This window comes from Protopterus annectens, chromosome 1.part0 (genome assembly GCF_019279795.1).
Source record: "Protopterus annectens isolate FY-2018-M chromosome 1.part0, PAN1.0, whole genome shotgun sequence".
NCBI classification, from domain to species: Eukaryota; Metazoa; Chordata; order Ceratodontiformes; family Protopteridae; genus Protopterus; species Protopterus annectens.
In genome coordinates, this window is record NC_056725.1 from 1,781,732,282 (window position 1) to 1,781,746,053 (window position 13,772).

General features: G+C 38.8%; 1 protein-coding gene across 1 annotated transcript in view; it reads right to left on the minus strand.

Moving 5' to 3' along the window:
- The window catches only part of LOC122800030, a 938,706-nt gene that overhangs the window by 195,084 nt on the left and 729,850 nt on the right, over nucleotides 1-13,772 (minus strand). Inside the window, exon 6 of the mRNA XM_044069506.1 lies at nucleotides 11,227-11,306. Coding sequence (XP_043925441.1) covers nucleotides 11,227-11,306 — 80 coding nt within the window. The remainder of the gene's footprint in view (nucleotides 1-11,226; nucleotides 11,307-13,772) is intronic.

Consider the following 13,772-nt stretch of genomic DNA (forward strand, 5'->3'; position numbering starts at 1 on the left):
AGTTGCCATGCAGAGATGTGACAGCATGTTAAAGTGCACATGTAAATTGAAAGTTGAATCTAATCGTTTAGACTGCATACCCTTAGCTAAGGTACTTATGGTTTTATAACATGCAATGCAAATACAACCCACCAAACTCATTTAACTGTTTCAAATTTACCAAGGAAGCATTAGTGTGGAATTAACAACCTGATAAGCAAAAAGGATGGCGAGCAAGCTGAACAAGTAAAAACACCAAATAAGCAAAGCAGTACTAAAGCATGCCAAAAGGACAGAAGCTCAAGTTAAATACAGAAACATCCTTTATTAAAGACTCATCAACCTTGAGAGTCTCCAGACCAGACCTTATAAATCCAGACCACTGTTATGCCAGTTTTCCAGTCTGCTGGAACCACATCAGAAGTTAAGTATAACAATGTAGAAAACAATTCTTCCACCTGCTCAAGTCACTTAAGTAAGCTCGCTTATTTACACCACAGGGTGGTTAGCCCTGCAGCAATACCTCTTCCACACAACAGACTAGCACACACTCTCCCACACTTACGGTCAATTTAGAGTGCCCAATCCACCTCAGATGATACATACATATATACCTGTCCCACATAACAGAGAAAGGCAGTAATCATTGTTCTTCTAACCCCTAAAATTCTTTCTTCAAGAGCCTTCTTTAAGCGATCCCGTATTTGTTCAGCTTAACAAGGCACATAAAATAGTGAACAATAAGTTGTACTTAAACGCAAATATATTCAGTACCTGTACAACGTTGAGCATGAGTAACCACAGAACTGTCCAGCTCTGATAAGTCCAGTTCAATGAAAATACACATTCCTAACATCTCCCAGCACAGTGTTAAAACCAGAATACTACAGATCAACACACAGCCCTTCACCTACCTAGCCCAGCGACCGACCCAACAGCAAGCCACAGACTGATCCGCATGACCAAGCGACTGTCAGAACAGCAAGCAAGCTACAGACAGATCTGCGCACCCAGACAAACAGACCGATCCACGAAGCGACTGAACAACAGCAAGCAAGCCCACAATCCAAACACCTACCTGAAGCCCGAAGCCACTGAAAAGTCCCACGAGAGCATCATGCAACATATAAAATGCCAATGATTATCACATTTTTGAAAGCACATTCCTGGCCACTCTCATTTACAAAAAAAAATGACACAGTCTTTCTAGAACTGTATCTGAAAAGAAATAAAATAAATAAATAGACAATAATTCAAAGAAAATGCATCTGGCCAGTGGCAGGTTAAGTTTACATTTGGACTGTTTTCAAATCATAGGCCCCTTGCACACATTTCAGAACCATGCATAGCTGCTTTGATTCACCTTCCTGAACCATGCATAACTGCTTTGATTCACCTTCCTGATTGTATTAATTATAATATATAATAATTGAATTATATCCCTTGTTAATACAGCACCACTTAGAGTGTGTTTTATAGTTTTAAACATTTTTTCAATTAAGCAATGAAACAAAACATATGAACCAATAATGACAAATTGCCCAATTCAGAACATTTCAACCATAAAAGGCCACTTAAACGTCTGTCATTACAATCTACCAATATCAGTCAATATGCACAATCTCTGCAGAAGTAAAAGTCATCTGAATAATTTCACATTAAAGAGATCTGAAACTAATGGAGAGGTTGTTGCTAAAAAAACAGCTTTATATTTCAGTGCTTCATCTACAAATTCAGTGCCTACTGCCCTTAAACAATAAATTGCCTATGTTCCATTTAAAAAAATGCTAAGCTTGTATATTGCAATAGGAATAAGTGGCAAGCGGAAACACAGGTTCATAGTTACTAGGCATCTTATCCAAAGGAGGACATACTCAGGACTACAGCACTCCACCCTTAAAATACAAATCTACATGTGGTGGGAGTAGAACCTACAGCCCTCTACATCAAGATGCAAGTATGCTACCTGCTATGCTACTAAGACTGTTTTGACATTCTGCACCACAACACTGATACCATTTGCTAAACAAAACAGTTGCACATTTTACGCAGACTTAGCTTGAACAGTAAACATCTCTTCCCTTGAAGCTCACAATTACTTGAAAATGTATGTGAAAATAAATTCCACCTGCTAACTCTAAATAGGGCATTTCACTCTCACACATGCATACCTCAACCTCTTTTATTTATTTTATTTTTATTTTACATTTGTTAACCGGGCTAGTCTGACTGGATGTATTTCCATTTTCAGCAGAGGCCCGGGGAGAAAAGCTCCACACAGAGACAAAACAGTTACATAATATGCAAAAAATGAAAAGAATAATATATGGTGGGAATAGACAATATACTATATTACATAATAGGATTCAACATACATATCATATAAAAAAGCACAACTTTATTTAACATTATTTAACATTTAAGATATAAAAAGATAGTGTAATAAGAAAAGACATTAATAGCAAATATAGAGTAAAAAAAAATAGTTAAATTCATATACTATCTGCATTATTTGTGGATTAGAAGAGTTACCACTTGGAGGGAGGATAGTTGAGAGTAAAAACTTTTAAAGTGGAGGTAGTATACCACTAAAGTAATGAGAAGGTATAAAGGAGAGGGACAGAGAAAAGGAGAGGAAATTGTGGAAGTCAGAGTTTTAGTCGGGGTTAAAGCAAGGGCATAACCAGTGTTTTTTAAGGTAAATTCTAAGTTTTTGTTTAAAAAGAGCAGGAGATGGAATGGAAGTTAGTTCAATAGGAAGATGTGCAAGAAATCTGGACAAAGCCTAAAATAAATAGGGATGGATTATAAATATTGCTCTCATGAATGTAATAATTGTAGAATAACAGTATTTGTGTTAGTATGCATTTTTCTAAAAGATATGACATCTAAAACTCAAATGTCTGTTATTATTTAGCAACTTCAATCCTTTTTATTTATTTGGCATTTGTTAACCGGGATAGTCCATCTGTGCAAAATCCCTTTTCAGTGGAGGCCCGGGAAGAAAAGCTCAGGAGGAATATGGGGCAGAAATCTGGACATGCTGAAAAAAACCTGGACAGCTGAACACACAGACACACACACAGACACACACACACCCTCTCAATCTCTTAGCACAAGAAATCTGGAAAAAGCCTGCTATAATGTTGGGGACAAAGGCCCAAACTAAGGCCACATTTAGAAAGTTGCTAGAATAACAAGATTTGATTTACAATTAATTTTCTACAGGATATGAAGTCTAAAAATCAAATACATGTTATTATTTAGTAACTTTAATTCTTAGCTCATCCAGCGATTTGTCAAAAAAAACTGATTTTTTTATTAAGAATAGACCAAAAAGAAAAGGCAAAAGTCTGGACATTCTGTGGAAATCTGTACAGTTGATAGGTGTGCCACACACATACATCCCCCCTGACCCCCGTAGAAAGTGCATAGAACAACCAAATCAAGTTTTTGAGAGAATATACTAACTTATGTACTACCACTATGGCCTCAATATTATGTAGTTTGACAAGAAATTTCTCCTTAAGGAATCATCTCTACAATAACAAACATTCACTTGACCATCTAATGGCTGTGAACTGCAAGACAAAGGTCCTCTTGGCCTGAATATCATGTAGTTTGACAAGAAATGTCTCCTTAAGGAATCATCGCTACAATAACAAACATTCACTTGACCATCTAATGGCTGTGAACTGCAAGACAAAGGTCCTCTTGGCCTGAATACCATGTAGTTTGACAAGAAATGTCTCCTTAAGGAATCATCTCTACAATAACAAACATTCACTTGACCATCTAATGGCTGTGAACTGCAAGACAAAGGTTCTCAGGAACAGAAACTGATCGTATACTCCTTAGGACAAATTAATTATATGTTAAAGTTGTACAGCCAGCCTCTGAATATGATTTCTGAACTTGCTTTGAACCTAACCTGGCTCCTCAGTACATGACAGTGCTCAAGTGCAGGCTCACACACACCTCCCTCCACTAAGTAGTGGATAAGAACAGAATGAACAACACATATAATGTTTTGTTTAAGCAATAAGATGTTCAACCCCCTTGGAGCAGACACATAAATTAAATAAGAAGCAGCAGCAATGTAAATAAAAGGGAACGAATGGCACACACAATGTTCTGTTTAACCAGGGAACGAATGGCACACACAATGTTCTGTTTAACCAGCAAACAATAAGAAGTTCAACCCCCTTGCAACAGACACAAATTAAAAAAGAAGTACCTACCTTGCTGTAAAATGAAATAAGCAGTGGCAATAAGTAAGGGAACAAGGCTAGCAAGCAAATACTCTCCTTACTGTAGCCCAACAATTGTATATAAAAATTGCATGGGCAGGATGCATGAAGACCAGGACTGGACCGGAAAGAACAACAGTTACTTTGGGCACACAAATTTTTCTTTACTTGCAGAGTCCAGACTCTAGAGTTTACTCTGTTGTGTCTGTTACACAGATAAAATAACACATTACAGCCCCACACACCCCAACCACATTTGGCCAATACATAAAAATACAACTTTCAGTTAAGAATACAGCTTTCCATTAAGCAAATTAGATAACACACACACAGACCCAGCTTGGACTTTGTTAAAGTCCGTTAAACAGATAGCAAACAGCGAGTCTGGTAAGCAGAAAAAATAAATACACACATACAGCTTTCCGTTAAGCAGATTAGATGAAATAACACACACAGCCCCAGCTTGGAGTTTGTTAAAGTCCGTTAAGCAGACAGCTTGTAAAACAGTGAGTCCAGTAAGCAGATACAATAAATACACACACACACAGCTTCTAGACTGATGAGTTAAGCAGATAAAACAGCCCCAGCTTGTAGTTAGTTAGGCAGATAAAAAAAACAAACTTAACCTTTGGCCCAGCACTAATGGACTTTCTTACCTGGAGGCTGAGACCTTCTGCTGCCATTTCTGTAACTGTTTCCCTCCAAATAGTTCAGTAGCAGCCCTCCCCGAGTCGCACAGAAGACGAAAACAGGTCGCAAACACCTGTTGCATCTGCGCGACTGGACGGGATGTAAAGGGCGTTCTTAAAGAGGAACGCCCTTTAAAAAAAAAAAGTTTTTTTTTAATTAAAATAAATTTCTCAGCCAGCCCGGTTCCAAGGGTGCAAGTGCACCCCTTGCACCTGCTCATGGGTGCCCTTGTATGCAATGCTGTCAGTTCTGAGTGTACCAGCACAGTCCAAAGTGCCCCCTACAGCTTGGCGCCCTGAGGCAATTGCCTCACTTCGCCTCTCGTAGTTACGCCACTGCTTTGGACAGATGTTTGCAGTGAGAAGTTCCAGATCCATTGTGTAAATGAATGCAATACACATTTATATATGTATATATATATATATATATATATATATATATATATATATATATATATATATATATATATATATATATATATATATATATATATATATATATATATACATGCATGTATATATATATATATATATATATATATATATATATATATATATATATATATATATATATTTATATACATACATCTACATATATAAATACATTTTCCCTACTGTTGAATGACTGTGCTGCATGATATGTTTGAGAAAACATCACATTTATGTTCAGCTCAAATGGCTTAGTGGTAAATCACTGTGGCTATGGTGTGCAGGATTGTGGGTTTGAAACTTGCAAGGGCTGATTATTTTGTTCCTGGGCAGAACAAGGGCTGTTAGATACAGAGTGATTAAGACATTTTTAAACAGTTGTAAGTGGGTTTGAGTGGCAGTAAGCAATGCTAGCTTCTGGTTGAACATGCATACAGTTAGACATAAAAGTACTTAATCTGTGTAGGCATTCCTTGCTGCCATGCAAACAGGCTTAAACCCGCTTACTACTGCATAAATGTGCTTACTCCCACTTACCCCTCTGCTAATTTCTTTAAAAGAAAAGACAAAAGGGATGAAAAAGGGGGCACAAAGAGGGAAAGACAATATGGAAGGTAGCTAGGGATGTGCAGGATGGGTGTAGGGAAGGTCCATAGCTATTTCTTCTACAGAAACAGCTGTGCATATATACTGAATTTGGAGGTAGATTTGGACACTCAAACCCCTGAGAGAGGGGTGAAGACAACAGTAATATCTTCTGAAGCCAATTAGACCAGATTACATGTGTCCAGTGGACATGTGTGCGAAATGGTCAGCTATGTATGGGGCAACATTTTTTGGGGGGGAACAGATTGCCCTTTTTTTCTTTTTTAAGGTGAGAGTGGGATGTTGTAGAAAGATAGTGGGTACATTTGAGGAGATAGGTTGGGTAGGAAGACAGACAAGACAGCATACAGGGGAGGTATATAACACGTGGGGGGTAAACACCTTGGATGGGGAGGGGTGTTTGTCAGAAGCCCATGAGCCCCCAAATGGAAACAGTGGGACTGAGGTCCCCACCCATGGGCAGTCACCACTGTATCTTCATTGCCCCAAAGGTGGCTGTGCTGGGGGCTGGGTAGGAGGGACAGGCTGACCCTCTAAATGCACCATGCAGCCCTCAAGCTGGTGTAGCAGATCTCCAAACTCCCTTCGGAGCTTGCTACGTACCAAGCCTCAGAATTGATGATGGGTGACAGTTTCCTGTCCACGCCCACTCTTGGGGGGGTGAGCACCATCCCCTGAGGCTGTTCCACCCAAAGGTGGTTCAAGACCAGTGGATGAGGAGGTCCCGGGGTGGGTCCCAGATGTGCTGGAGCCTGGTGCCATGGCCAGATTGGGGGGGGGGGGTCCGCTGGGACTGGCCTTACCAAACACGCTATGTTGTTGCAGTTTTAAAACATATGTGGGTTAGTAATAGTCAACACAATCCAGGATTAGTTATAACAGCATGCATAAATATTCAAATTAACCCAAAATGCCAGATTTGGAACAGTTGCATAGCAAACAGAACACATGCATATATGGAACCACAGTGGCCATTACAACGGCATGCAGGTAACATTGATAGCAACAGGCCACCAATTATAGTATTTCAACATGGAACATTAATAGAAATACATTTCAATATTTATTGAACAATAGGACATATGTCACAACAGTAGGTTTGGTGTAAACATACCCACTGATTTGTGCATTTAGATTATTGTTGCAGATATGGTGGGGGGGCGGAGATGTCAATCAACAACTTATATGTCCTTCTAGTTTTCACAACTTTAATGATCACTGCTCTAATCATAAAGGTACAGGTATTATTACAATACCCTATGGCCTTGGTTAGGCCAGTGGCATGTTTGTAAACAGTGTATACTTCAACTGTCTTATAGCTAAATTCTATATCACTTACATGGTATACCTGTGGGAGGGAATGTTTGTTAACACTACCTGACTGTTACTACACATATTCCCAGATTCTGAGTTAATATTATGCACATACCTCTCAATCTCTTAATGCACACACTCTGGTCAAAGCTTGACAACATTGGGTATGACTAGGGACATATTTTGAATATTGCTCTCATAAACTTGGAGGGCTGATAGACTGACAGGATTTGTTTTCATATACATTTCTGAAGGTTTTGAGGGCTGAGATTCAAATGTATGTCATTATTTGCTGGCTACAAATCTAAGATAATCCACTGATTTGCCATGGGGAGAGAGAAACAGGCAGAAAATATGAGCCAATTATCTGGACATTCTGAAAGAATGTGTACACTTGAAAGGTGTGATTATGCATACAGCTTACTACCACTCTCTGAATTCAAACCATGGCTGTGTCTGATAAAAATACAATTTAAGTGTCAGCAGAGTGTGCTGTTTGAATATTGCTGTCTATCTCTTCAGTGTTTTCTGTCTAAGTCTCTCGTGGTTGTACAATCTGACCTTGTAATTACAACAGTCTCATACAGACATTCCTAGACATATTTTTATGTAGCACAGTGTGCAAAACAATGGTTGACACAACAGTACTATTTTGATATCAGATGTTACTGAATGCTACATGTCAGCCATACAATACCAGAGTAAACACTACCAGTCCAGGATTTCAATCTTTATTGGCAGGCACAGTTTTCTTATCTGACAGACCTGTGGAGGGAATGTTTGTTAACACTACCTGACTGTTTCCACACATATTCCCAGATTCCATGTTAATATTATGCACATACCTCTCAATCTATAAATGCACACACTCTGGTCAAAGCTTGACAACATGGGTGTAGAAATAGGGACATATTTTGAACATTGCTCTCATATACTTGGAGAGTTGCTAGAGTGACAGGTTTGTTTTCATATATATTTTCTGTGGGTTTTGAGGTCTGAAAATCAGGTGTATGTCATTATTTGCTGACTAAAATTCTGAGATCATCCCACTGATTTGCCAGGGCGACAGGGTAACAGACAGAAAATATGGGCCAATTATCTGGACATTCTGAACAAATGTGTACAGTTGAGAGGTATGATTATGTATACAGCTTACTACCACTCCCAGGATTCGAACCATGGCTGTGTCTGATAAAGATACAATTTAAGTTTCAGCAGAGTGTGCGGTTTAGATATTGCTGCTTATCTCTTTAGTGTTTTCTGTCTATGTCTCCCTCGGTTGTACAGTCTGACCTTGTAATTACAACAGTCTTATACGGACATTCCTAGACATTTATATTATGTAGCACAGTGTGAGTAACAGTGGTTAATACATTACTATTCAGAGAATGCAATACTAAAAATGCCATACAATACCAGAGTAAACACAACCAGTCCAGGATTTAGAGCTTTATTGCCAGGCAGTTACAGTTTTATTTAAATATGACCTATATGGGACTATTACTGTCATACTGTCAGGTTTATTCAGTGCAACCCATACACAAAACAGTTTTTATACTGGCAGGTGACTTTCTATTACTTTATATTTATTTGGTATGACTACTACAAGCAGGATTGTTACTCACCAGCCTCGCAAAGCAGCCTTTGCAGCCTACACGCATGGGCTTCCTGATTCACAGCCAGCTCAGCTGCAGCTATAAGAGAAATAGAGAAATGTTTAGCCATACCTATCCATCATATACACAGGCTGGACATTATTAAACAGTTACTGGTATGAGTACTTACACACTGCTGGGACATCACCCCTCTGTGTTAATTCTTGGACCCACTGGTCCAAGAGCTCCCTCTTCCTCCGTTTCAAGTTGGCATAGTGGTGCCTGACCTGCTCATCAGTCTGAGGGATACAAGTGGCACTGGTGAGGTCACAGTTGAGACAGTCCCAAGCTTCCGCTTTATATTGGGAGCCTTGGTACTGGCCCTGCAACAGACTCTCACCATGTTTTTTTACCAGGAGTCGTACCATGACCTTGGACTGCTGTATGCCCCAGGGCTGCACACGGAAGTGCATTCCCCCTCTGACGCCAGCCATTCTGCCTACAGTAGGAGACTGCAACCAGTTATGAGCTGTATTGCTGCTTGTGGGGTTTAAATACAGCCAATTTCCCGCCCTTTCCATGATTGGATGGTTTTGAATATGCTGAGCTGAGCTACGAGCAAACCTGCTTAGCTAAGGTTGGCATCACTTAAAGGGGCAGGTTTAGCACTGCTTACCAATAGGCAAATCCATTGCCTACTCATTGCTTAGCAGTCATATTTACACAATGCTTATACCTGGTAAGCAGAGCTGTGCAATGCTTAGCATTGCTTATTTTTCATTTTATAGACTACCTGCTGTATGGCATTGATTCATCATTCATTACATATTATATATTTGTTTACTGTCCCTGACATCCCCCAGTGTGCTTTCATTACATTTATTCATGTGTGACTATACTGTATGGGGCACTTTTTTTATATGAGGATTTCACAACTTTATTAAACTGACACCTCACATTTGGATGTAATGCAGTACTGCAGTTAACAAATATATGTCATTTAGTAAGTAATACTACACAAAAACTGTTTATATACTGCTTTCACATGTAAAGTGTGAATTGGTTAGAGTGGGGATCGAACTGGGAATGGTTGTTTGCAAAGCGTACACTCTAACCCCTACACTATTGCAATACTGTTTATGTTGGAAGTCTCTTGCTATTTAACTTCTTGTGCTGTTTAAGCTGGACTAAGCATAGCTAATCAACGGGCACACCCACGCAGCTACACTTAAACTTTATCGCATTTTTAAAAAAAAATTTTGTTGTTTTATTTTATCTATACCCTTCAAAATATCCCTGCTAATGCTAACCCTGTAATTTTATGAGCTTTCTGCTTCATGGGACATTGTCCCTTTTGGCTTTGTCCTCATTACTTGCTCTGATGGGATGGGAGGTGTGCGCTATGTGCTTATGCTGCTTGTGTTATCCTAATAACTTTTGGCTTGCTTAGGGATGATTGTCCCTTTTGCCTTTGACCACTTTTGTTTTCCTGATGGGTTGGGGGTGTTATGAGCATTCTCACTCATTTTTAATTGCGGAAAGGCAATTCTGGAGTGCAGGGGCATGTGTACTGCCAGAGCTCTTCTCTTAGACACACCACCTGCACTCGTACACAGCTCTATGTCCATTTAACAGCACAGGTGGCGCGCCTTCATGAATATGCAAGGTGCGCTGCTGTGCTGTACGGGAACAGTCCCTGCTGTGCAGGAATAACTTATTCCTGCAAGGCTGCTTGCTGAATCCCAGGGAATGTGTTTAGAAGATAGAAAACCTCTCATAAAGGGATATGGCATTAGCCTGTTAAGTTATGAGAAAAGAAGGTTCGCTCATATGAATTGTTCCATTTAACACAGCTAGGCTAAATATTAAAGTCATAATTTAAAAAGTTTTTCCTTTATCAGTAACAGTTTCATACTGAATAATTTAGTGTTTTGAGTGATGGCATGCCTAACATATGAATGATTACTGAAAAAAAAATCAAAACAAGTCAGTTTAGGTATTACTTCATAAATTAATAAAATATACAAAAGAAGTGAGGACATAAAGCTAAGGTAATCCTGATCCTTTCCCGAAAAAGAAGTCAGGAATTTTACCAGTAGGACTTCCTCAGTCTGTCAACTGAGAAAAGCTCATGGAACATAAAATAAGAAGAAATCCTAAGGCTAGCACGGTACTACTTATTTTATAAACAGTGGTCCAATATACCAAACCAGAAAGGTGAAAGCACAAAGTTTAATCATGCCAGATTTAGAGAACTCATCATGACACAGTTAATTACTATCGTCATATATGTTTTAACAATTTTTTCAAAGATTTTATACTGCAGCATTTGAAATATATATTATTTCAACATAAAAAATGTACCCTTTTTGTGATACTTTGAAGTCTGCTTTTAAGGCTTTTGTTGATAACTATCATTGCGACAGTTCGAGGTTTAGGAACAACTGCAACAAAGATTCAAAAAATATTAAAATGCATGTGTTTTCTTATAAAGTTATAAACAAGAATTGTTATATTAACCAAAAAGTTGTTATACAAAAAAGTTATTATTACTTTTTAAATATAATTGATATTCTGCAGGTTTATAAATATATATTTTATTGCATTGTAAATTTTACTTTGTTAGGAGGTTTTAAGTCATCCAAGATATACCATTCTATAAAGCTACTTACACTGTGTTTTGAAAGACTCAGCATAAACTTCAGCTGTCATAACTCATCATAACATAAAGAAAGCATTAAGTGATAATTCATTGTTATCTGCTAGAAGATTGGCTTAGAGAATCAGTGATCCCCTGTAGACAATCAAATTAATCTGACCAAAGGAAGAGCACCTACTTTGCCACGGAATCTTTGCACTAAGACTGAAATAATTTATTGGACAAGCCATTTCCTTTCCCCTCACTATCTACACCTTTTAGAGCCACAGCTGCTGAGTGAAAAAATGAACTAAAGCAAATGACTGCTGCACTAGTTAGAAGAGCATGTGTGTGTGTGTGTGTGTGTGTGTGTGTGTGTGTGTGTGTGTGTGTGTGTGTGTGTGTGTGTGTGTGTGTGTGTGTGTGTGTGTGTGTGCCTGTGTGTGTGCGTGTGTGTGTGTGTGTGTGTGTGTGTGTGTGTATGTGTGTGTGTGTGTGTGTGTGTGTGTGTGTGTGTATGTGTGTGTGAGTGAGAACATGAGTGAGTGAGTGATTGAGACAGAGAGAGAGAGAGAGAGTGTGTGCTTTGGGGTATTGCAGTGCTTTGCATTGCCTGTGTTGGACAACAACAACCTGACCTGTTACTATTGCTATTTTTTTACGTATTCTTTCATTTGCCCAGAATAAAACATCTGAGGTATACACAGTCAATAAAGTGACTGTGTCTGCTGGATACGTGTGTATGTGTGTGTGTGTGTGTGTGTGTGTGTGTGTGTGTGTGTGTGTGTGTGTGTGTGCGCGTGTGTAGACATTATTAACTCATTCACTCCTACAATTTTTTGTAAACTTCCATGCACTTTATGGACCATGTGCAACTCAGATGACTGGCTGCAATCAACAAGGCCAGCTTTAGGTGGATTCCATGCCTACCCCAGTTGCACACTGGTCCCCCTGCATATTCATAGTGTCCTTCCCCTGTTTTCTAACATCCTGACTCCAAATGATCCAGATAGTTTGCTTGTATTTTTCAGACTGTGACTTAAACTGTTTCCTCCATCCTTTTAGCACAGCATAACTTGCCATGCCTCTGCTGTAATAAGTGTAGAGGTAATAACTAAATTAAGCTTGGGGCCAGAGGTCTCTGGGTTCCTAGAAGCAATAATGTCCTAGAGGCTTTAAGGTGCCATTTTAGAGCTTTTTTAAACAACTTTTTGATTCAGTGATGGCATGAATGAAAATCATGAATAACAAAAGAAATGAAGTCTTACTTTTCTTAAAGGAAAATAAGTTACATTTAAAGCTTAATGCTCAAAGCTAACAAAATAGTACTATACAATAAACTGAGATAACAATTATTCATAAAGAGATATAAATCCTTTATGGAAAAAGCGTTTGTCTGCCTATCCCCAAAACAAGAAAAGACAGTTGCCCTATGTATACCCCTCTGATGTTAGACTTGGATGAAAGTAAAAGCACAAATGGCCATAGGCATAAATCAGAAACATTTGGCATCTATTCTACCCAACAGACACATACACATGCTCACTTACCTATTATAAATTACCTATCTTCCTGCATATTTGATAAGTGGCACATGAAGGGATAGTTAAAAAAAAGAAGAAGGATCCCACACTCATAATTTAGCAATAGTCCATTACTTGTACCTTATACTTTTGGTCTCAGGCTGCCTCATTCGGAACTAGTTGCTTGAGGCAGCCTGAGCCAATAGAACTGGCTCCTCACTGCTTTCCAGTGAAACAGCTTTTTCTGATGATTCTGCTTTCTGCAAAAGGCAGGATGAACTGTAACAAGGTGAGATCACCTTATTCTAAGTGAAGAGTCGATGTGATAATAACAACAGAAGTGAGCTGTTGTTCTTTCTTTTTTCCTTTTAAGTAAAGCAGAGGTTTGGTCAGTTGGGCTATGTTAAAGGGATGGAGGAAACAGCTGAAAAGCAAGACACAGTGTGAAAACAGCTACTCTATCTGGATCATTTGGATCCAGGATGTTAGATAACAAGGAAGGGACACTGGGGAGGTGCAGGGGGACCAGTGTGCAACTGGAGTAGGCATGGAATCCTTTGTCAATTGCTACATTTCACCTAAGGCTGGCCTTGTTGATTGCAATCAGTCATCTGGGGTCACATGGTCCATAAAGTGTTTTGAATTTTAGTCTTCCTAATGGAAGTGATAAAGTTAAAATTGCAGTTTTGTATTAAAATAAAGCTAAAAGGTAAATAAAAATGCACTTTTCTTTATTTACTGGAGGAACT